Source organism: Hippoglossus stenolepis, chromosome 21, assembly GCF_022539355.2.
Source record: "Hippoglossus stenolepis isolate QCI-W04-F060 chromosome 21, HSTE1.2, whole genome shotgun sequence".
Classification (NCBI taxonomy): Eukaryota; Metazoa; Chordata; class Actinopteri; order Pleuronectiformes; family Pleuronectidae; genus Hippoglossus; species Hippoglossus stenolepis.
In genome coordinates, this window is record NC_061503.1 from 18,694,322 (window position 1) to 18,717,354 (window position 23,033).

General features: G+C 45.7%; 4 protein-coding genes across 6 annotated transcripts; 3 read left to right on the forward strand and 1 right to left on the reverse strand.

The window, feature by feature from the left end:
- The first annotated feature begins 285 nt into the window (after window positions 1–285).
- LOC118100955 (kelch-like protein 10) lies at window positions 286–3,241 on the forward strand. Its single transcript, XM_047338437.1, has 5 exons — window positions 286–410; window positions 566–1,046; window positions 1,154–1,771; window positions 2,922–3,106; window positions 3,223–3,241. The coding sequence occupies exons 1-5, from the start codon at window positions 286–288 to the stop codon at window positions 3,239–3,241; spliced, it is 1,428 nt and encodes a 475-aa protein (XP_047194393.1).
- Window positions 3,242–3,256: 15 nt separating this feature from the next.
- acsf2 (acyl-CoA synthetase family member 2) lies at window positions 3,257–22,338 on the reverse strand. Of its 2 annotated transcripts, XM_035145060.2 has the most exons (16): window positions 22,128–22,337; window positions 20,859–21,054; window positions 18,377–18,505; window positions 17,971–18,024; window positions 17,761–17,879; window positions 17,202–17,364; window positions 17,011–17,106; window positions 16,423–16,574; window positions 15,834–15,925; window positions 15,635–15,711; window positions 8,841–8,948; window positions 8,217–8,368; window positions 7,988–8,129; window positions 7,082–7,192; window positions 6,938–7,006; window positions 6,120–6,303 (listed from the first exon to the last, which is right to left on the reverse strand). In XM_035145060.2, exons 1-16 carry the CDS (start codon window positions 22,241–22,243, stop codon window positions 6,253–6,255), a joined length of 1,827 nt encoding a protein of 608 aa, XP_035000951.1. In that variant the 5' UTR covers window positions 22,244–22,337; the 3' UTR covers window positions 6,120–6,252. The 2 variants fall into 2 exon arrangements, with proteins under 2 accessions (XP_035000952.1, XP_035000951.1); XM_035145061.2 differs by lacking the exons at window positions 6,120–6,303; window positions 6,938–7,006 and adding an exon at window positions 3,257–3,295 and having other exon boundaries at window positions 7,184–7,192; window positions 22,128–22,338.
- Window positions 3,871–5,798, forward strand: armc7 (armadillo repeat containing 7). The gene is made up of 3 exons (XM_035145064.2): window positions 3,871–4,127; window positions 4,700–4,843; window positions 4,934–5,798. Exons 1-3 carry the CDS (start codon window positions 4,028–4,030, stop codon window positions 5,278–5,280), a joined length of 591 nt encoding a protein of 196 aa, XP_035000955.1. The 5' UTR covers window positions 3,871–4,027; the 3' UTR covers window positions 5,281–5,798.
- chad (chondroadherin) lies at window positions 9,828–15,464 on the forward strand. 2 transcript variants are annotated; one of them, XM_047338249.1, is made up of 5 exons: window positions 9,828–9,921; window positions 10,195–11,057; window positions 13,171–13,334; window positions 13,462–13,619; window positions 14,462–15,464. In XM_047338249.1, the coding sequence occupies exons 2-4, from the start codon at window positions 10,272–10,274 to the stop codon at window positions 13,601–13,603; spliced, it is 1,092 nt and encodes a 363-aa protein (XP_047194205.1). In that variant the 5' UTR covers window positions 9,828–9,921; window positions 10,195–10,271; the 3' UTR covers window positions 13,604–13,619; window positions 14,462–15,464. The 2 variants fall into 2 exon arrangements, with proteins under 2 accessions (XP_047194205.1, XP_047194204.1); XM_047338248.1 differs by lacking the exon at window positions 9,828–9,921 and having other exon boundaries at window positions 9,980–11,057.
- Window positions 22,339–23,033: the final 695 nt, after the last annotated feature.

The window sequence follows — 23,033 nt, forward strand, 5'->3', positions numbered from 1 at the left end:
CATCTCTTGCCTTCCTCAGTTAAGTTATCAGAACTATGGATTTGAATGAGTGCTTTCCCTATCATCTAGCTAACATGTTTCCTTTGATGTGATGCAGTTCAACAACCCTACAGTCCTTTTACCTCAGAATTGCGGAATCCGAAATTCCTATGATCCCACAGCTGTTTGATACACAATTCTTTTATCCCATATGACTTATATTCAATCCCCTTGATGTTGGTTGCCATCCGCAAATAAACCAAACAAAGAAGAAGGAAGGAGAACACAAACCAGATACAAATTCAAATGAAGGGAACATTGTATAATGAACTCCGCCTGGCAGGACTGTTCTGTGACGCCATCCTCAAAGTTGAGGAGGTTCAGTTTCCAATTCACCGGACCATCCTCTATGAATGCAGTCCCTACTTTCAGTAAGCTGGTTAAAGCTGTTTCAAAACTCCAAACTTTGCCAGAATTTCCCTTTTCACTTTGTCCCTTGCTAAAACTGGTTTATATTGTAGTTGTCCGTGTGAAATGGTTGAATATCTCTTTTAAATCTCTGCCTTGTCTCCCGTCTAACCATCAGAGCTCTCTTTAAACACTGTACAAACACAGGCGAGGTTTTCCACATACCCCTCGTGTTTCCTGACATCCTGCGGATCATCATTGAGTTTGCATACACTGGCTCTGTTACTTCGACAGAGGACAACGTGCAGGAGTTGATGATCACAGCTGATATGCTCAACATAGTTGGCATCATACAAGCATGCTCCCACTTTATCGGTGCGCACATATGCCCACAGAACTGCGTTGGCATCTGGCAGTTCACAAATATCTGCCACAGCTCCGAGCTGCGGTGCAAGGCCTTCCGCTACATCATCCAGCACTTTGAGGAGGTCGTTCCCGCTGACGAGTTCCTGCAGCTCTCTGTGGAAGAGCTTACCGTATTCATTGGCAGAGATGAACTTAATGTGAGGAATGAAAGTATTGTGTTTGATGCAATCCTGCGCTGGATCGCCCACATACCCAGAGAACGAGAGCAAAACATTGCTGTGCTTTTGTCTCAGGTAATATATCTTTCTGTCACAAGTCTAGATTTACTGCAAATATACTAACAATATAGTTATAAGTTTGACGTGATATCAACAAGTTCTGTTCCCTTGTCCCTGTGCAGGTGCGGCTGGGCCTGACAAGCAGAGCGTACATTTTGACCCAGGTGATCCCCAATAAGCTGGTGAAGAGCAACGCTGAGTGCAAGCAAATAGCTGAACATTCCATGTGTATGATATGGCACATGTCCACAATAGAACCCTTGACGTGTGGTCTCAGGAACACACTCGCCCGTCCTCGTGTGCCTAATGCCTTCCTGTTGGTCACTGGAGGCTGCAACAACGGCGGTCAATGTTGCGATATCAAGGCGTACGATCCCATCGCTGACCACTGTATCAACATCTCAGACAAGATGGAGTATACTCGGGCCCACCATGGCACAGCCTTCCTCAATGGTTATGTCTACTGTATCGGTGGCTTTGCGAGAGAGCGCTATTTTAACAGCGTGGTCAGGTTGGACCTGAGGACACACACCTGGCAGGAGGTGGCGCCAATGCACTACTGTCGCGGCTACGTGAGCGTAACCGTGCTGAACGGGTTCATCTATGCCCTTGGCGGCTCTGACGGACTTCTTCGACTCCACACTGCAGAGCGCTACTGTCCCGAAACCAACCAGTGGACACTTATTGCACCCATGTACTTGCTGAGGAGCGACGCCAGCTGCACAGTACTGCATGGCAAGGTTTGTTATATATGGAAATAATAATAAGTAGTAATAGGTAGTATTATCTTTTGTAGTTGTAATATTTCTGTATTATTTGTGTGTGAAAACACAGTCAGCAGTTAAAAACAAAAAAAGACCTGGGTACTCACTGCTGCTCCTTGTCTCCTCAGATATACGTTTGCGGTGGTTTCACCGGGGCCGATTTCCTGCAGACGGCTGAATTTTACGATCCAGAAACCAACCGTTGGACAATGACCAGCCCAATGAGCACTGTGCGACGTGGACTGAGAGTTGTTGCATATAATGATCAAATCTATGCAGTAAGTACACGAAACACTGCTGACATCCACATCACCCAAAAAGACTAGACTATAGCTGCTTTGCACTGAACGTCGTAGTTTGTCAGTGTTTTCTCCGGAGGAGGTGCATGTGTGAACGCAAATGTCCGAGGGAGAGGTTTTCCAGTTTCTGCAGAACGCGTTTGTGCAGAGAACTTCCTGCTGTGTTGTGCATGTGTGAGAGGAAAACGCCAAGATAGACCTTGTATTTATAACGAGATTTATTTTTAACCACAGACAAATGTGCATATTTTATCAGTGTAACTACTTGATGAGATTAATTGGTCATTTAATGGTGCAAATGTAAATCCAGGATGTTGTGTAACTGAAGAAAAGCAAGTAACGTAATGTGCAGTAGGAGTCCGCGCCTGGCTAAATGTTAGCATGCTAACTTTGTGTAATATTCACTGTGTTCACCATCGTAGTTTCTTAAAGGGATAGTTCAACGAAAAATGAAAATTCCCTCATCTACTCACCACTTGGCCGATGGAGGGGTGGGTGGGTGAAGGGTTTGAGTTCTGGAGTTTAAGGGGTAAACTTTGTTGCAGCAGAATCCAATAGAGACTTCAAACGTAATAAAACAACAGAAAAACATAACGTGCCTCCATACTGCTCCTGTGGTGTCATCCAAGTGTCCACAAGCCCCGATTTAAGGAGACATCAGAGAATCATCTGTTCATCTAAACCAAATTACCCAAATAATAATCTAGACCTTTTAATCCACATGTCAAACTAATCCAACCTCATTCTACTTTATTCTGTGTATTCTACACAAGGTACATTTTTTTCTCTCCATTCAAACCCTTGACCTAAATATTTTCCTCCTCCAGGTCGGTGGCTTCGACGGCATCAGCCATCTGTCAAATGTTGAGGCCTACCACCCCCAGTCCAACACCTGGCAGCTGCTGAGCCCCATGTGTTCCCAACGCAGCAGCTTTTGCCTGGAGGTGATAGAAGACCAGTTCTACGTCATTGGGGGCTTCGACGGCACCTCCATCATTGACAACATAGACGTGTATTGTCCTTATACTGACCTTTGGGACGCCCGCAGAGCCGTCATCTCCTGCAGCTACGCAAGCTCCTGTGTTGTGTCTGGAATCCCTAACATGGCGGAATTTGTGATATCTCGAGACTCACTGCCGCACTTTGATATGGATCTAAGTCCGCGCTATTTCAGCTGCTAGCACTTGGACACGTGTGCTCTCTCTTTGACTCGCTCACATCAGGAAATGTGTGACGAATACATGTTTTGATACCTTTAATAGCGAATATGATGTGTATTATACGTATTATACCTGAACCTCCATCCTGCCCCTGTAAAGAAGATGATAACAAATACGCACATGGTATAATTCTGAGATGTTTCTGCTTGTGGTCATTCCGTCATTTTAATTATGAAAAAATACCAAATTAAATCACTGTTTGTTTTCTAACGTAACGATTTGCCATTCAAATACTGTGGAGAGGAGTTCAGGAGTTCAGCTGCTTTGACACGCAGTAAACAACACGCAGTAAACAACAAGTAAACAACACGCAGTAAACAACAAGTAAACAACACGCAGTAAACAACAAGTAAACAACACGCAGTAAACAACAAGTAAACAACACGCAGTAAACAACACGCAGTAAACAACAGCTGTAAACAACAAGTAAACAACACGCAGTAAACACGCAGTAGAGACAGTTGAACGTGGGTTCCAGGCTTTGATAACATAATATCTGAAGTTGTTATGAACAATAACAGGTTTTTAATTGAGTTTTAAACGGAACAAAGCGGAACCTTGCTCTCACGTCGCCGTCGTCGCACGGACTCTTTAGTTGGACGGACCGAGCAGAGGAGAAGCAGGAAAACAAAATGTTGTTTTGATTCCAAACTGTGAAATAATGAAGAGAATAAAGACGAAGTGACGGTGGAGGTGAAGCTCAGCCGGTGGACATGTGGAGGAAAGACCCGAGGAGCGACTCCACCGGAGGAGCCGAGCGGTTTGAATACTTACAGACTCTGGTGACGGAGTTCCAGGACACGGACAGCGGAGGTGAGGTGTTGTTTAACCGGATGAATCCCGGAAGTTCAACCGGAGACGATCACAGAGAATCTGTACGAGGAGCTGGACATTTAATAAATCCTTAGTTTTATTATGAAAGGGCAGAAAGTGTGCTGTAATCAGAAAGGAGGCTGAGGAGGATTGATGCTAATCTCACATGTTTAGTCTGATAAACTGTTAAATGTCCACAGATTGAGAAACAGATTGATAAATTCATTAATCTGTTCATTACACATTTGTGAGTTTGACATGATCAAATATGAATAATTGAATTATATTCTGAGGCAGGCACAAATATTGATGTTTAAGAGTTTTAAATAATGTGGTGACGTTTACCACATAAGATCAACTGCTCATTTCATATCATGCATTAAAACACACATGAGAAAATATATCAAAGCATCGCTGCTTCTAAATAACCGTCTGTACTTTGATCAGCCAACACAAGGCTGATATCGATAATAATAACCAGCAGATCTATGATCCAGGCTCTCATTTTAATGAATGTGTTCAAAACGTTTTCATATTTTAAATTGCTTATAAAATGTTTGTCATTCCATCAGAGGCCAAGGAGCAGGTGCTGGCTAACCTGGCCAACTTCGCATATGACCCAAAGAACATGGAGCATCTGCGGGAGCTGCAGGTGACGGACCTCTTCCTGGACATGTTGACGGAGGAGAACGAGAACTTCGTGGAGTTTGGGATGGGTGAGTATTACGCCTGCAAACCAACCGTCTCGCTCCTGTTGACTCGTCACGTCGTCCATCACCTGTGTCGTCTGTGTGTCACGTTCTCAGGAGGGTTGTGTAACCTCAGCATGGAGCCGCAGTGCAGGGACATCATCCTGCAGAGCAGCGGGATCAGCTTAGTCACCAACTGTCTGTCGAGCCAGAGGGAGGAGACCGTCCTGTCAGCCATCACCACGCTCATGAACCTCACGACGCCCAGGTCGCGCTCCGAGATCACGGTCCCAGCCATCCTGCAGTGCATGCTGCGCTTCTCCCTCTCGGAGAGCCCCCGTCTGCGCAACCTGGCCGCGGTGTTTCTGCAGGACTGCTGCACCGAGGAGCAGGTGGCCCGGGCAGAGCGGCAGATGCAGGGACAACAGACAGCAGTCGGGATCCCGCTGCCCAAAGACAGCTGAGGTGTTCACACGGAAAAGAGGTGTTTCCTCTCTGTGAGCGTAGGCAATGTCTCGTACTGTGCGGCCATAAGTGTGTGGACATTACAAGTGTAAAATGTTTAGTGAGTGTTTAAAACAAGAATCTGGTCTCAGCCCGTCAGTCCAACAGGGAAATCCCCTGCAGCTGAGGTTCTTTGTCTTCTTGTGCACGTTTTAACAGACGATGGAGTTTAGTTGCTGTGTTTTTTCTGACCACATGAGGGAGACAGGAGAGTTTCAGTTGAACTGAAGGGTTCTGCTACTACCTTCTGCTGTGGACCACACAGTGCGAGCCTAATGTCATAAATAATAGATAACATCTATTTTTGTAGAGTTCAAAACAATTTGTCCAAAATGTTTGAAGTGTTGTGACTGATAGTGACTGATATTGTTTGTAAAACCAGGCTCACCATCTGCAGGAGGGTCACGGTTAATGTCCTGAAATGTAAAATCCAAACCCAAAATATGTAGAATAAAAAAGATCTCTAAATAAACCTTGAGCCAGGAGCGCTGTTTGTTTTCTTGCCGCTCTTAAGAGCTATTTCTGGGCCCAGTCCTCCAGGTCTAGACACGTCGACATCCGATCCTGCAGCCCAGCGTCAGGTGGACTGCACATGGAGCTCAGACTCTGGAGGAAATTACTTGCAGCTTTGAATGTGTGTGTCTGGGATCCTCGCTCGTTTATTAGCCACAAAGTTTTCATTTCTAATCAGCGTGTGTTTCTGAAGGGAATTCCAGAGGCTGAGGAGGCGAGAACATTCCACCGAGGTCAATAAAAATACCTTCATTCTTCCCGTAAAAAGAGAAACGCCAACGCCTGGTTTTAATAATGTCATACAAAATTTAATTCATCTTGATGTAAAAATATTTTTCTGCAGGATAAAAACGATCTTCACATTGTGACTGGGTGCAGAGTCTGAGCTCAGTTAACAGAGTTTAACATCATTTTCACTTTCACATTCCCAGCTGCTTCTCAGCCTCCTCGCAGAGTTTGTTCTTCTGCACCTGCAAAGAACCAGAATAGGCCGGTTTAATACTTCGTGGTCAAACATGAGATATAATAAGGATGTTTCCATCTAGCTCTAAAATACGAATAATTGTATTTCCTAAAACATTGTAGCTAGAGCTTCATTCAAGGGCAGCCTGCAGCACCACTGTACACCAGCTGAAGTCGGGACCACTGGACCGGGGACAAACCTACCGACAGGTTTTCAAATGTGCGTCGGGTGCAGTCGTGGAAAGAGCCGTTGACACTGAGTGGATTCTTCTGGTGCAGTTAAGTACAGCGTACTGAGGGAGGCTGCCTTTTTATCTGGGTTCATCTAACAGGACAGGGTGTGCGTGCAGACGAGCTAATAGCTCCCTCTCCCTCCGGTCTGGGGGCATCTGGGGGCAACGCCGTGTCTACAGTAAATTATTTCAATCAGCGTCCCAGGAGGGAAACACCAGAACCAGAGGGGAGTTGGTGTTTTTGTGTAGCACGTCGCCCCCGCCCTATTTATCAGAGACTATTACAGCAGCTGCTAAATAAACATCTGTGCTCGTGTCATCTCAATAAACTCAGTAAAATCAAACTCATCTGTCTTTTATACGTTTACAGGCGAACGCAGCTCTGCAGGAGCTCAGCGGGGGAACTCACCTTTCCAGTTACAGTGACGGGGAAGCTGGTTACGAAAAGCACGTAGCGAGGAATCTTGAAGTGAGCGATCTGAAAGGAGCAGAGTCAACGAGTTTAAGAAAAGGAAGCTGAAGCCGACTATGAAACATTGAAAATGTGCTTCACCTGATCCTTGCAGAAAGCTTTGATTTCCTCTGCAGTGCATTCCTCGCCTTCTACCAGTTTGATACAAGCACAAACCTCTTCACCCATATGAGCGTCCTTAACTCCGACCACCTGATGAACACAGAATAAAAACCATGAACCTCTGACGTGCAGTGAAACTCTGAGGAAACATCAGTGATATCATGTTCTAACCTCATAGGAAGAGTTACTGCATTAAAAATAACGCTACGGGAAAACAAGGCAAAATAAACCAAATGTCCAGTGTTCAAAGTATTTAGTGATAAACCGTAGAAAACAAACTAACAGGAGTTTAATCTCATTCTTCTGAGTTTAAATTTTTCATTTATAAAAACTAGAAAATGCTAGAAAATATAAATTAGATGAGAAGGGAGAGATCAATATATGGCAAGAAGGAAAATAAAAAGTTGTATAAAGAATTAATACAGTTTAATGCAACTGACCTCCAATGTCCTAGTATCATAAAGTTACTGTTATTTTGAATTGAGTCGATCCCACCAGATGGTGTCGTCCTTTTCTTACTTTTTTACTTTTCTTATTTCGACTTACAAAGTCAGGACGCAGATTTTTTTATATTCCCGACTGGTCACTTTATTAGGTACACTTTTGAAATCATATTGAGTTCTTTCATGAAGACCAGAGAGTGTCTTGTGATTAAAAAGCCAAAACACCTGATGATGTTCAATTTATGGCAGTTATATTAAATTGCAGGAGTAAGGCGTGTACCTAATAAAGTGGTGACTGAGTTTATAGTTATGCCCTCCTCCTGTATTTACCACAGTGTTAAATAGGACCAGTGTGCTTTGAAGTTTACTGTGCGGATCCCTTTTTTGAACACACAAAGGTTTGGTTGATCTTTTATCCGGTGCCTCGATGTGTAGAGCTCACCTGTGCCTCCACCACTTTGGGATGCGTGTGCAGGAACTGCTCAATCTCAGCCGGGTAGATGTTCTCTCCCCCTCTGATGATCATGTCTTTAATTCTGCCCTGAATGCGACAGTAGCCGAACGCGTCCATGCTGCCGATGTCGCTGCAGGAAACAGGAAACGTTGTAAACATCAGCAACTGGAGTGAAAATCCAGTTCTCCCGTCTGGTTTCAGTGTCGTTTTCACTCACCCAGTTTTGTACCAGCCTTCTTTGCTGATGCACTCCTCGGTCTTGGCCGGGTCGCCCCAGTACTCCAGCATCACGCAGTATCCTCGGATCATAATCTCCCCCGTCGTCCCCAGAGCTGCCAGCTCGCCAGTGGCTGGGTTCACTATTTTAGCCTGAAGAGATTTTAATCAGCAAATAAGGTTCATCACTGCACATGAAAATAAATGTGCGTCTAATTATTTTATATTTGCGTCATCAAGCAGGTGTACAGGTGTACCTAATAAAGTGGTCACTGCATGTGTAAAGTGATTTTGGATAAATATTCTTTCGTACATTAATTTTTGCCTAAATCCTTTGAGGTGTGTTGTTGGAAAATGATAAATCATTGTTGTTTTATTCTCTACAAGTCAATAAGGTATATTTGTAATAATGTATTTAATTTTTAAAGTGAACACAAGTATTTGGCATAAGATAAAGATAGTTATATGAATACTGTAATTTGGAGTAGCGGCAGGCACGTGTGTTCTCCAGCCTACGTGTGGATCCACGTGCACGTCAGCGACAGACGCCTGAAGAGGATTTCACAGACTTGAGCAGTGCTGATTGGACGTGTAGTGACTGGGACCCGGCGCTGGGCCGACGTACCTCGATGTGGTCCAAGATGTAGCCGACCGTCTCGTTCTTCCTCTCCGCGTTGTCCAGCGGGGAGGCGCAGAACGTCACAGGGCTGTTCTCCGTGGTTCCATACCCGATCTGCCAATCACACAAACAGGTCGAGTGTCACGTCTCTCCTTGTGTTCAGTTTGTGCTCAGCTCAGTGACGTATGTGTTGCTGGTGTACTAAAACCACTGAACCTTACATCTTTACAAACTTTACACACGACCGGAGCTCGAGTTTCTTTGATGCTTTAGTCATTAAAATGAAAACCTTTCAAGAGGAAAAGTGCAGTTTAGTTGCATAAAATATAAAATTCACTGTTCACAGATTCAATCAGAGGCCGAATAGGGACGAGTGTGCAGGACGTTTCAGACGAGGTCACTCTGAGGACGTTTACCAGGAAAAATCAGGGAGGAGACGATATTCCCAATAAAATGTTAGATTTGTTAAGTAAACTCTAGATTCCATTTATCCTGGACGGGTCCATTCATCTTCACTGTTTCTGAATTTACCTTTATTATTAAAAGCAGGTGTAAAAGTATTTCTCCTAAAAGAAGCTTTGTTCTCAGATCTTTTCTGACATCCAGCTGGCGACAGGCTTTGAAAAATAACTTCTCGATGTCTTGCAGTGGAAACCTGATCACTGCCTTCGCCCTCAACAACTAATGGCTCCGACTGAAAAAGACCGTTACATGTGACACGCTCACACTTTGCTTTCCAAAAGACAAAAAGCACCAGGAATGCACAGCGGTATTTAACCTTTCATTCCTGGGATGATGGCAGAATCGTTACAGCTTTAAATAAGCATCTCACACCTCGCTCCACATCTGGAGACTATTATAGGTTCTGAAACAGCTGCAGAGGAGCGGCTCCTTTTCCTGCCACCGCAGAAGGAAAAACAATAGACTCGTCTGGCCAACGTGCACAGATCCGATCCAACCTGACTTCATGACACGTTGGGACTGTTATAAAAGTCATTACAAAATATTTCACAGCGTCCTGTTCCATTTGTCTGCACACGTGGACGGAGCATCGCGTCCTGCAGATACAAAGACGGCAGCAGAGAGCGTGAGTTGGTCCGCTCGGCGTCTTCCTGCTCGTTCAGGGTTAAATTCTCACAGACACTTGACTTCCTCTTGCAAACCTCTCACCCTGGAAAGCCCTCCTCGCTTTTTTCCCCTCAAGGAAATGTTATAAATAGTGCTGTGTGTTCTGTTGACTCAAATTGAATGTCTCTTTGCACTGCCCACCTTTGCTCACCTTTTCACTCCTCTCTCCGGCCGTTTCTCGCTCAACATACACACACACACACCCACTCCGGTTCTTCTTTGCATTTCACAGTTCGTCTCGGCTTCTCTCGGAGGATTTTCTGCTTCTGCTCGTTCTGCTGAACAGCCGGAGGAGAGGAGTTGGCCAGGATGCGTTGTGTGAGCTGGTTGTTGTTGGGGACCTGCCTCCTGGTCCTGGGCCCCGCCGTGCAGGGCGCCCCGAGCCAGTGCCCCAGCCTCTGCATCTGCCACGGCGACCTCCAGCACGTCATCTGTGACAGCGCCGGGCTGAAGAAGATCCCCCAGGTGTCGGACGCCACCCGTTTGCTGAACCTGCAGAGGAACAGCCTGGGCCACATTCCCACAGGGGCCTTCAGCGACAGCAAGGGGCTCATCTCTCTGCACATGCAGCACTGTCAGCTCAGAGAGATCGGGTCTCAGGCCTTCAAGGGGCTGAAGAAGCTCATCTACCTCTACCTGTCCAACAACGAGATCAACAGCATCAAGCCCGGCGCCTTCGAGGACCTCACGGAGCTCACCTACCTCTACCTAGATGGGAACCAGATCGGCGACCTGGCCAAGGGCATCTTCTCCCCCATGATCAACCTCTTTATTCTGCAGCTCAACGACAACAAGCTGCGCGAGCTACGGCCGGGGACCTTTACCGGAGCCAAAGACTTGCGCTGGCTGCACATGAGCGGGAACGAGCTGACCACCCTGCAGCCGGGCTCGCTGGACGAGGTGGAGAACCTCGCCATACTTCACCTGGACAGGAACAAGATGTCCACGTACCCCAGTGCGGCAATGAGCAAACTGCGTGTGGTGGAGGAACTCACGCTGGGGAGGAATCCCATGAGGACCATCCCAGACAACGCCTTCCAGAGCTTTGGGCGCTACATGGAGAAACTGCACCTGGACAACATGAGCCTGGAGAAGGTCAGTCTATGGCTTTAATGGATATTTACTAAATAGACTGATTCTAATATTTAATATATCTAATGTGACGTGCTGTGGCTTAAAAAATATACTGGTAACTTCAAAACTAAAAGGATTTAAACTGCAGGTGTCGTTTAAATATATTCAGCTACTTTTCAAACTGAAGACTCAGAGATATTCAAAGTCTCTGCTGGTCTTTGTAACGAGTACATTTTCCTGAAAGAAGATACGACAAAGGTTAATAAATTTAGGTCAGGAAAAGGTCTTTGTGTTTATATATCTGTCTAAATATTCATTTACTTCTTTTGGTTTAGCAAACACGTATATTTAACGTTGTCTTTTGAATCAGTGTGTTGATACAACAGTCAGAGGTCGACTCCGCCTGCAAACAGTCAACGTTTCATACACAACCAACACGTGTTCGTGTTATTTCTCATTTAACCTGATTTAAATAAGAATTTATTTACCTTTAAATATTATTTCTGTAACTGAGTCTTTCCTGCAAACCCGATTCTGTGTTTCTCCATGTATGAAATGACACGTGCTAAAAACAAGATGTCACTTCCCAGGCAAAGAAAAAACAAGCCTCATGGTTTTTAGTCTTCTAATGTGAAGGTTGAAGGTTGAGTTGACAGTTTTACCACATGTCAGCGAAGGACTCGCTGCCAGATGTGAGAGTGTCTCTGTGGAGTGAGAGATTCCAGTGTGACGTCCATGAAGCTTCCTTTGAGACACGTTTAAATGACCCGTGTGCTCAGATTTACGTCTTTGTCCCGTCGTGAGGACAGTTGTGGTTCAACGGGTCCGGAGACATCTGCGCGGTCAGGACGTCCACGTGGCTTTAAAGATAAATGTGACGATATTTCAACCCTTTAACCGGCGGCTGGAAAATATTAATTCGCAGCAAGAAAGGTTGAAAATGTTAAATTTCGGATTTTTTCATATAATATAAAACAAAGTCTGGCTGCTACATGGTAACTTGACCCTGATTCAGAATGAACTAGCAGTTGTGTCCGCATGTCGGACGCGATGCTGATGTTCTCACTGTGAAACATCGTTCTGTTCCTCCAGATCTCACAGCTCCAGGATGAATGTCTACACTATTAGCTCTATGCTACACCACACTACTTTTCAAACATTCCTGAGCGCACATTTGCTTCATGCTTGAGGTTAATCCAATATTTGAGTGTACTTGTGCCACAGCATGGAGGCATCCCAGAGGGGAAAACTGTAAAATAACAGGCCTCTCACGCCGGGCCTGTGCGAGCGCCAGGTGGAAGCAGCGGGAGGCGGCGGGCAAGACACACATGGCCGCTGAGATTAAGCCACTTTCCAGTCAGATGAAGGTATTTTTAGAGTGTTTTTGTTTGCTGGACCTCGGCCAAGCATGTCTAATTATTACACAAGTGTTATTTTCAGCGAGGTGTGTTTTCTGCTTTGGCCAGGAGGGCCTTGTAAACAGGTCAGGAGGGGTTAGGAGACAGGTAAATAGAGGCCGGGTGTTCCACAGTGCATGAACAGGAGTATTTTTAGCTTCGCCATCTCTCCAGCTGAATGGACAGTTGGGCCCTGTGCGAGTGGCTTCCTGGCAGAGGAGTGGCCCGAAAGAGGGGGACGACAGAAAGATTGGAAAAACACCTCGGCCACGCTGGAAGTCATCCATCTTCCGTTGCTTCAAAACACCCGGCCCTCGGCCACTCGCCGCTCTGCAGTGGAAATTTCCAAACAGCCTCGTCTCCTCCAGACTCGCATAACACGAGCCTTCAAAGCTCGGCTCTCTCTCAGCGACCCTCCTCTTCCTCCCGGACGAGGCACGACGTGGATCGGTTCACCTCACACCCCTCTGAAGCTTTTAACGCCCTCGCAGATGCACATGAAGTAGAGGTTGAAAGAAGCAGGGCAGTGAGCGTCAGTGTTTGCTCTGCTGCTGCAGGAGGAAGGATGAGAGGAGGCTTTCATGCCAGAGAAACACTGGCGAGATTCCCCTCGTTGCTCATGTGTCGGCCTCCTGACAGGAGGGATGGTGGCTCAGCCTGGGGGAGTGGGAGCCACGTTTTAACAACACTGTGTCTTCAATGCTTTGACATGAGAAGCATTTCTTTGTTTTGTCCAGTTCTCTGACGGTGCGTTCACCGGAATGACGGCCATCAAGTCGCTGCACCTGGACAACAACAAACTGAAGTCTCTTCCCAAAAGCCTCGAGTTCAGCACCATCACCAACCTCACGCTCTCCACGAACCCCTGGAGCTGCACGTGTCAGCTGGCGCCGCTGCGCAGGTAAGAAACCAGCCGGCTCCTGTTCGGCTGATTGGACTGATCAAGCCCAAAGGTAACATCCCCTTGGATGTTCTCACCTCTAGCATCACAAACCCCCTAACGCTGATCTTTGCTTTTCGACCCGCAGGTGGATGGACTCGAGCCGCAGTCGTCCAGACGCACTGTGCGCTTCTCCCCCCGCACAGCGAGGCAAGCAGGTCCGAGACAGCGCCGCCTTCAGTGGCTGCCGAGTCAAGGCCAAGAGAGCCAAGAAGGGCACACGTCACTGAACACGCAGCCGTGCAGGTATCTGTCAGCCGACGAGCCGAAGGCACGGCGAGAATCAAGAGAAATCCTGAATCACACCAGTTTTCTACCAAACTCACTAATTAAACTCCTACAGCTCTTTTGTTTGAACTGTGCAAAAAACAGATAAACTGAAAATGATAACCTGTGGTTTCTCAGGTTGTTATGTGTCAGATTATTTCTTCACCAGGAGATTCTTCAAGTGTTTATGTGAAACATCTTCATATGAGCTTCATGCACAGAAAAGAATAGAATCAATCTTCTCACATAACAAAACTCAGGCATCATTTCCAACATGTCAGATATTTTAAACTCCACGAGGAAATGTAGAGACACAAATACTCAGCTCCAGTTTCCTGTGGCCGGTCTGTATTTGCTGTGGCTCAAATCGCTGCAGGTCACTTTTACGGTTTCAGAAAGAAAAAGTGCAGCCAGCTTCACCACAGGTCAAACAAACAGCTCGTTCCAAACTGGCACTTCACTACTCAAGTTAAATGACGGTTCACTCCAATGTTTTCACTGATCACTGCTTTTAACTGAGGTGATTGTTTGGCCTCCAGAATCACATCTTTTACCGTGATGGTCCAGTTCTCAGCTTCTCAGTGGATTCCTGTTTGACCACATGAAGTTTAAGGGCAGTTGTGGGGTTGGCTCTGCTCTGCGTGGTTTTTATTTTTCTCTTCTATTCCTGACCGCAGAACTCTCTGTCCTCCCCCGTGTCCCTGACTGAACTTTTCCATGTTGGCCCTGGGGTCCAGGACACCGTGTCCAGGTCATGGGCTCTCTGGCTGCCGGGCGGACTCTGTTTGACTTGGCTGCTGATTTTTGTGTCTTTTCCACAGGAGACGCTGTGAGCAGGAGCCTGTCCAGGTGACCGGCTACAACCAGAGCTACGCTAACTCTACTTCCAGACTGTCCGTCTATTCATCTGTCAGATGCCGTCACTAGTGTAAACACAAACAAACACATTCATAGATACACATCCGCTCTGTCTGCGTCACACACACACACACACACACACACACACACACACACACACACACATTATCATTTACTTTTCACTGACTTATATCAAAGATGAAAAATATAAGTATGAAGTGGATAACATGCAGGTAACCATCAAAACGAAGGTCAAGAATAAACAAGAGCCTCAAGGACGTGGTGGGTTCAGGGGCAAACTGAAAACAGAGGTTTAAAGCTGCATGAACTGATTGTTTGGCCACTAGGGGGCAATGTTACAATCTGTAAAAAAACATTGGAACAGACTGTGGCTGTGTCTCAATTCAGGGCTTCTGTCACATCGACGGCTCTTTTAAATGTGGCCGACAAACGCCAGCGATCTGCACCCGCTCAAACTATCCCAGGATTCATTGTGCTTCTGTTTTTCAAAGAGGTAATGGCGTCAAGTTTTGAGCTTCAACTCAACCCAACAGCTAAAGGTTATAAGAAAAAACAAGAGGCGTTAAAACTTTCTTGTCCTGTCCCGAGCCTCCTGCATGACTCCGGGTGGATGGCGCCCTGAGAAGGAGGCGGACCCCTGCATTGAGACACGGCTGTCAAGTTATGTTCAGAGGCCGAACCCCAGTAAAGGTGTCACAGATGATTCAACATTCTCCCGCTTCATGTTTCCTTCACAACAAATTGAAAGTCTGAGTTTGTAAAAAAATGATTGATTTGGAAACAGAATCTCCAAGGTTTGCAAAAGTCTGTCGGCTAAAATGAAAAGAAAAACGTTTTGAGTGTTTACTTTATGCATTTCTTATGTATTCTCATTATCTTTGCATTTCCTGGACTTTTGGAAGTGGAAACAAGTTCTCACGTCCAATAAACCTTTCACAAAACCCATCTCTCTCTCCCTCTTGAATGCTGCTTGATGAAGAATGGAAGTTGTGGGTGTTTTTCTTAGGGATTTGTCTCCCCCTGGTGTGTGAAAGCTGAGTTGCATCATCGGTGCAGCTCAGATGGACGTGATTCTGTTCTGATCATTAAAGAGACGCAGGACAAGATCCACTCACTGTTATTTCTCTGACGCCCATGTCAGAGGACACCTTCCTCACAAGCTCTGGAGGACAAGGGGAACCGGCCATGATGCCTGGAGGTCAGAACAAACACAACTGTTTGAGGAGAGACGGGTTTATGAACAACGAAACAAACAATAGCTCACGTGTGTGTTGCTCGAATCCATAAAAGCACAATATCAGGCTCTGTTCTCACCTGCTTCCAATGACGACAGGTCGTATTTAGCCAAGTCGGGCTGGTTAACCATGTCCACATACATGGAGGGGGTGCCATAGATGAACGTGCACCTGAGGGAAATGAACAGAAATCCTCTTTACTGACAAACTTCCAAAATAAACCTGCAAGGATTTAAACTCTAAAATTATTGTTTGAGAAAATCTAATCTGAATCCACTAGTAAAAATAAACAAAGTAATTCTAGAGGCTCCAAACTGCAGCACAGGATTATTCAAGTGATTATTATTACTTCTTATTATAAAGTCAATAACTGAGGTGAATGTAATGTAGATCGTCCTTAGATCATCTTCCTCTGAAACTACATAAAACAACGTATCTGCTGTGTTTTAATAATTCATATAAACTGCATGAATGTATTGATTACTGACACACAAAGGAGATTTGTTTATTACGTGTACACGACTTTGTATTTGCACTTAAACTGACAAAATCTGAGATTACAACTTTGTTAGAGGATGCTGAAGCTCAAGCTGCTTCCTGTCACCCCCATCGTGCAGGTTTTAAAAAAAAGTCTTGGATCACATTTGGATTTTGATTCCTGACGTTACCGTTCGCTCTCCACAGCTGCCAAGTTGGCCTTCCCGTCGTAGCCGGCGGAGGGGAAGACGAGGGTGAGGCCGTGCAGGGCCATACACAAGCCCCCCCCCACAGAGCCGAAGCAGTGGTACATGGGCACAGGCAGACAGATGCGAGTGTGAGGCTGCAGGGACAAAAAACGGCAGATTAAAAAAGTCTAAATGTATTTAAGGAATCAGAAGAGCAGCTGAAACTGGGTCAAACCCCCTGGATCGTCTTGAACTTTATACTTTAGTTTGGTTTCAGCAGTTTCTCTTCCTGTACAGAGTCAGCTCCAGAAAAAAGGCTTCTCATGTGGAGGAGTGCGTTTGTCTCTGTGGCTCATTCCCATCTTCATTAGTTCATTCTGAAGATGTTGTAAATCTTAACAAATAAATAAATACACATAAAAACACCACATTAGGTAAAAAAAAGTTTCATTTTTAGGCTGAATAAGCTCATGAAACCGCTGCAGATCTTTAGAGTCAGAATATCTTCTTTCACATTCAGAAACGTTAAGGCCTGGTATCAACACGAGTCCTGAGAGACCTGAGGATTCAGGAGGGTCGTGACGGACTCACCCTCCAGGTGTATCCAACCCTTAGACCCGTAAAGTAGGCGTTGTTGACGACATTGTGATGAGACAGGGTGGCTCCCTTTGGACTCCCAGTTGTGCCCTGGTGATTAAAGTCAGAGAAATCGTGTTTACAAGGTCATACGCTGCTTTTATCACTTTCTTAACCCGTCTTATATTGTAAACTGCCACGAATACCGAAGTGAACAGGATATTTATCGGGTCGTCGAACGAGATCTTCTTCTGCAGATCCTGCAGCTGCAGCATGAACCGGCTGCTCCCCGCCTGCATCAGGTCCTCCATGTGAAACATTCCAGGCTGCCGACTGTCTAGAACGACCACAGTGCGCAGATCAGGGAGCCTGAGGGGAGGAAAGAACTGAATGTGGGTCATGTTGCATAACTGAGACGCTCCAAGTTAAACAATAAAACATTTGGCAGCTTCCACCTACTGCTCAGCCTGTTCTCCTATCGCACTGTACATGTAGGAACAGAACAGCACTGATCACATGTTCACGTTATATAAGTTTATAGACTTGATTTATTAAAATGTCCCAAAGAGGATTTTCCACAACATGGGAAATAGCTGAAAACTCATTTATTGTAGTAGTACACACACTGTATACACCTCAAATGATATTAACTCCCATTCCCACACACACACACACACAGGGAAATGATATAAAGACACCATGTGTAACTGTGTGTAACTGTGAATCGTCGGTGCTCCACACTGCGAACATGCACAGCGCCTGTACCTGGCGCTCCTGATGTCCCCCGGGGTGGACGTCTCGATCTCGGGACATATCTTCTTCAGAATGTCGCAGTACTTCTGAGTTTTAAACTGCGTGGGGCACACGATGGCTTTACACCCAACCTGCAGGAGGAGGAGGAGGAGCAGATGACGAGATAAAGTGTCTGCGCGTCACAACGGTAAAAAACCAGTGAAACGTGAAGGAGTGACCAACCTTCTGCAGAGCGAACTCCACCTCCTGCTGCTGGTACGCCGGGTTCACAGCCACCTGACAGTTGTCAAACGAGAAAAAGCTGCTCATTGTCTATTGAGAACATTTGGTTACTTGAGTATATTTCCCACATTTCGTTCTCTTTTCATTTATTTCCTCAGATATTTTCTTTAACAACTGTAATGTCGCCTAATTCCACACGTTATTGATGATGAATCCCAGAACACGACACGGTGTTCGTCCGTCCCTCAAGCTCGTTGTTTTCTATACTGAACGTGTAAATAATGAATTGGACTGATATATAGTTTCACTGTAGTTTCACTGTAGTCTTGGTGCAGTTGTTGGGGACTATTCTCAGCGGCGGATGAATCGTGTTCTTCCCGTCACGTGCACTTTAGCTCCGACTCACCATGATCACTCCCGCTTTGGCCGTCGCAAACTGGAACAAGATCCACTCGTAGGTGTTGGGTCCCCACATGCCGAGCCGGTCGCCTTTCTTCAGTCCAAGTGCCAGAAGCCCGGCTGCAGCCTGGTCCACCTACAATCACATTACCAGACGTCAACAACCCGAGCGGAGCAAGATACTGTCCCACAGGTTTCTGCTTGATCTGATCAGAACAACACTAACTCTAGAAAAAGAGCAGTTTCAGTCTAAATGTACGTTGTTCCAGACTCATGACTTATGACACCACTGTGACCTTTGACCTCTGCCCACTGAAATCCAATCAGTTCATCTGTGAGTCCAAGAGACAACTGGTGAAAACATGAAGAAACTCCCTGAAGGCAGAGCACGGTGACTTTTAACCTTTGACCTCTGACCACCTGGATCTCTGTCTAGTGTCTCTGGAGACGTTCTGAAGATAACATGTCCACAAGGTAAAAAGGGTTTGTGGGATTTCCTGAGGCCAAAAACCTGTTTTGTGAAACCACGGTGACCTTTGACCTCATAAATCTGATCTTTGAGTCCAGTGAACGTTGAAATTTGAAGAAATGACATTCAGGTGTTTTGAAGATGGACGTACAGACGACCTGAGAACATTACGCCTGTGGACACTGGCTGCCACGGACGCATAAATGAACTGGTTTGGAAATCTGGTACGAGGTCTTGAGACTTATCTGAAAATCTGTGCAGGGTTATAAGCATAAAAAACAAAAGAACCTGTGAGGCATCGCCCAAGAAGGCTGAGCCCCCCCGAATAAACTGAACAAAGCAAGATAAGTATAACAAAATAAGAAATTCACCAACGACCACGACCTAAGCACGTATAAAAAGCTTTGTGCAAGAGAACAGAATTGTTTTTTTTAGGATTACTGCCCTTTATTTGAAGATAAATAATAAATAGTAAACTCAAACGAACCCTTATTGAACCTGTGACTGGTTTCTGGATTGCATGACACATCAGAGCAAAGTCTAAACCTTCAACAAACACGGAGTTAAAAATATCCCGTGTCACAAAGACTCATCCCTGCAAAAACCAGACGAGAACTAAATAACAGAAAGCTCATTGGATCTTCAGTAGACGTGAAGAAGACAGTGAACGCTCGACTGAGTTCTGAAACTATCATGGACGGTTTCCGACACCTGGTGCTTGAGGCCAACTCTTCACGTCATGTAACAACGTGACTCCTGTTATCAGACGGTTACGTCTCCACCCGGAATCCACAGGAAACATTTTTAAGGTCACTGGGTAAAAGTTGAGATCCTGGAAAGTCCTGAACCTTCTGAACCTTCTGACACGTCATCGCGGTCACCGACGTGTCCTCAGCCAAACAGCTTCAGTCACCTTTCACACAGAACTTATCTCAATGCAGAGATGGTCAAATATCATGAGGTAATTGAGGTAATTGTACTTTACTTGAGTATTTCCAAGTTATGCAACTCAACACTTTACTGTATACTTTTATTTTTAATTCAGGTATATTTAGATTTTACGCACTTATACTTATACTTGTAAACAATTTCCTGTCCCAAACTCACTTTCGCAAAATAATAATTGAATAAACACTGTTATTCATCCCTCAGTCTTCAGTCTTAATCCACGGTCAGAGGAACCTGTCTGTGCGGATCAAACATTTGCTTTCTGTGGCAAAGAAACTTCTTTAGTGAAGTCCAACTTCGCTGAACTTTGATCTGGCTCGTTCTCTCCGGCTGCATGTGGCCCCGATCACCTCCAGCAATAATAAGCCAGGTCGACCACCGTGCTGCCGCCACATGGGGGGAAATCCACCAGCTTTCAAACTGAGCCGGTTGGAAACCACAGTGATTCAGAAACTGAAAACTCATCACAACAGATGAACTTACTGCACACTGAGGATTTATCTGGACTAAAACACCACAACGCTCGTTAGCGTGGTTTTAACTTTGTTCTTTAAAGTTCGGGAGCTCTTGTCGTCTGATAATTATTCATTTAGATAAGAATAGTTGTGCCTCCAAGAAAGTGAAACAGTTACTTATTCAATCTATGTCTGAGATTGATTTACAGCTTTTTCCATTTCCATTACTCTTTAGGTTTATGTTTACAATGTTTATACGTTTTCTATTTAAGCATCTGTCTCATGGTTTGTGTATTTGCGGAGCTTGAAGCCTTCAGACTGTACGAAGTCTGTTTAGCTCGTTGAAGGTCTATGGACCAAATTCTTGTGGTAACAAAGTTCAAGTTCCATCACGGGTGAAGGACTTTTCTTTTCTTTTCGAGTCAAGAGGCTTTGATCCCACTCACCTGTCACTATGAGTTTATAGGATGGAATTAGGATCTGGACGCTTTAACCTCAAACAACGTTAACACTTTTGGGTTTGCAGCACACAGAAATCTTTTCAATGGACACGTTGAGTTTGTGTGAGTTAACATGTGAGTCATTAGCTCGTGTAAATGTTATCGATGGACACTCACGTCCTTCTGAAACTCTGCAAAGGTCTTGCGGACTCCGTCTTGCAGGAAGGCCACGGCCTCTCTGTCGGGCCAGCGCTCCACCGACCTCAGCAGAGACTCTGCCACCGTCAGGTGGAGCAGAGACGTGGACGAGGTGCCATGGACATAACTGGTCGTGAGAACTGGGATGATGGGCGGAGAGTCCACATGGAGTCCACTGCAGGGAAACACGAGTTAGAGAATGTCCTCACAGTCTGACAGCTTCACAGTGGGTTACATGGGGATACAAGTAGATGGAAGCTAGTTTATGAATATGAAATGAGTTCTGAATGGGTGTACTCTGACAGGAAGGTTAGATTTTACACAACAATCAAACGAAAGCTAATAGAAGTACACTGTGCTCAAGGCTCCAGCCTCGATCTGCTGCTGTTACCTATCTACAGGATTTAATGGCCAAATAAGACACAATGGTTCCACATTTCTTCACTGCAAGAGTCAATTTATCAAGAATTTTGATAAATAGATAATTCAAAATCTAAAACCACCACAAAGTGATGACCAGTGGGCGGACTGGGATGTGCCCTTATCTTCTGCTGAGCCGATAAGTTATCTGTGAGATGACAAAAGTTAAGGTGTGGAATGGCCTCAAGCAGGTTTGGTAGTTGTTCCACTTTTCACTCAGAATAAAACGATTAACAAGGAGCTCAGGCTTCTGTGCTACAGATAAAACCAAGGAGCAAATTCATCTCCATGTCAACAGGAGCCTCGGGGCCGATTTTAATTCACGCAGAGAAAAGTGTACCGACTGGAATCAAGGGGAAAGTGTCACTGAGTCAACACGAAGCCCTCCTCTTAAAAAACACGTTGTCTGTGAGTATTTACACTGCTGATGAACCCCCAGGGTCAAGATGAGTCTTTGAGATGGTCCAGTTTTGCAGGTATTTGTTTCGCTTCCCGACTCATTGATCCGGGTTCGAACCTGTGACTCTGTTTCCAACTTTACTGAAAGTTCTGTGTGTGCGCGCGCCCGCTTAAAGTCTGTTGTGAACCCCGGGCTGAACAAAACAAGAAGCCACACCCCACACACCACACACCCCACAACTGCCACCACACTACTGCCCCCAACTCCCAGCCTCCTCCCACGCCCCTGCTCACACAAACATCTAATACTTTCTCAAAACATCTGGAACTGTGCACAATCCCATGGTCTGTGATGTCACGTGTACCCGCTGCAGAAGGCAGAAGCTCCGTCGTGTGAGTGTGAGACAAAGTGAAAGTTCTCCCGCTCACCGACTCGCTGCGGGGGGTCCCGAGAGACGTGTCCACGGGGGGGTCTGCAGGAGCCTCCCGGCCGCGGACAGGACGCGGCCGTGCAGAGGCCGGGAGCAGAGAGCGACATGATGCATCGTAGCGAGCAGCTCTGGACTGAGGCTCTGCACCGAGACTCAGCTGATCCTCGGTCTGCAGGAGGCAGTCCACCCTGCACTGTGCCGCAGTGCCGGCCCCGGCCTGCTGGGGGCGCCACGCGCTGCAAACACTGACACAGGCCATGGTTTAGGGCCAGATCATAGATTATTGTTTTATTAATCAGCACTTTAGAAACACAAAGTGAGGCAAACATGAAATGACAGAACAGAAACAAAGAGACTGTGTTATTATATCTGTTTTCATTTTAAAATGAAGATTTTTAAACTATGTAGAAGGATGCAGGAAAGAACATTTTGGTGCAGATCAGGGTGACTGGAGTCATTCCAGGAAAGTTTGTCCAGAAGAAGTCGTCTGTGTGCTTCAGGTAATCGACCGTGAAGTTAGGAGCTTGTGTTCTGGGGTCAGGTGTAAGGAGGGTAATGAGGTGAAGGGTGTGTTGTGGTCTTGGTGGAACACTGATCTGGTATCTTGCATGAAACACATTGAAGCCACGAACATTCGACTCTGCAGACGTCCGACTCTGTTTACACTGCAGAGCCTCAAACTGCTCCATCAGGTTTGACTTGGTGGAAGATGTTTGTGTTATCTGCTGCAGCTCGATGGAATTTAAAGACGGCTGACAGCAGTTTGATTTCACTGAGCGATATTCTACTCATCAAAATGTGCTTGGCGCAAAAAAGACGGTTATGGGTGACAATTAAAATACAGTGGGAATAAAAAACAGAATCTCCTGCATTCGATTGAACCTTTGAGTTACAGCGAACAAAT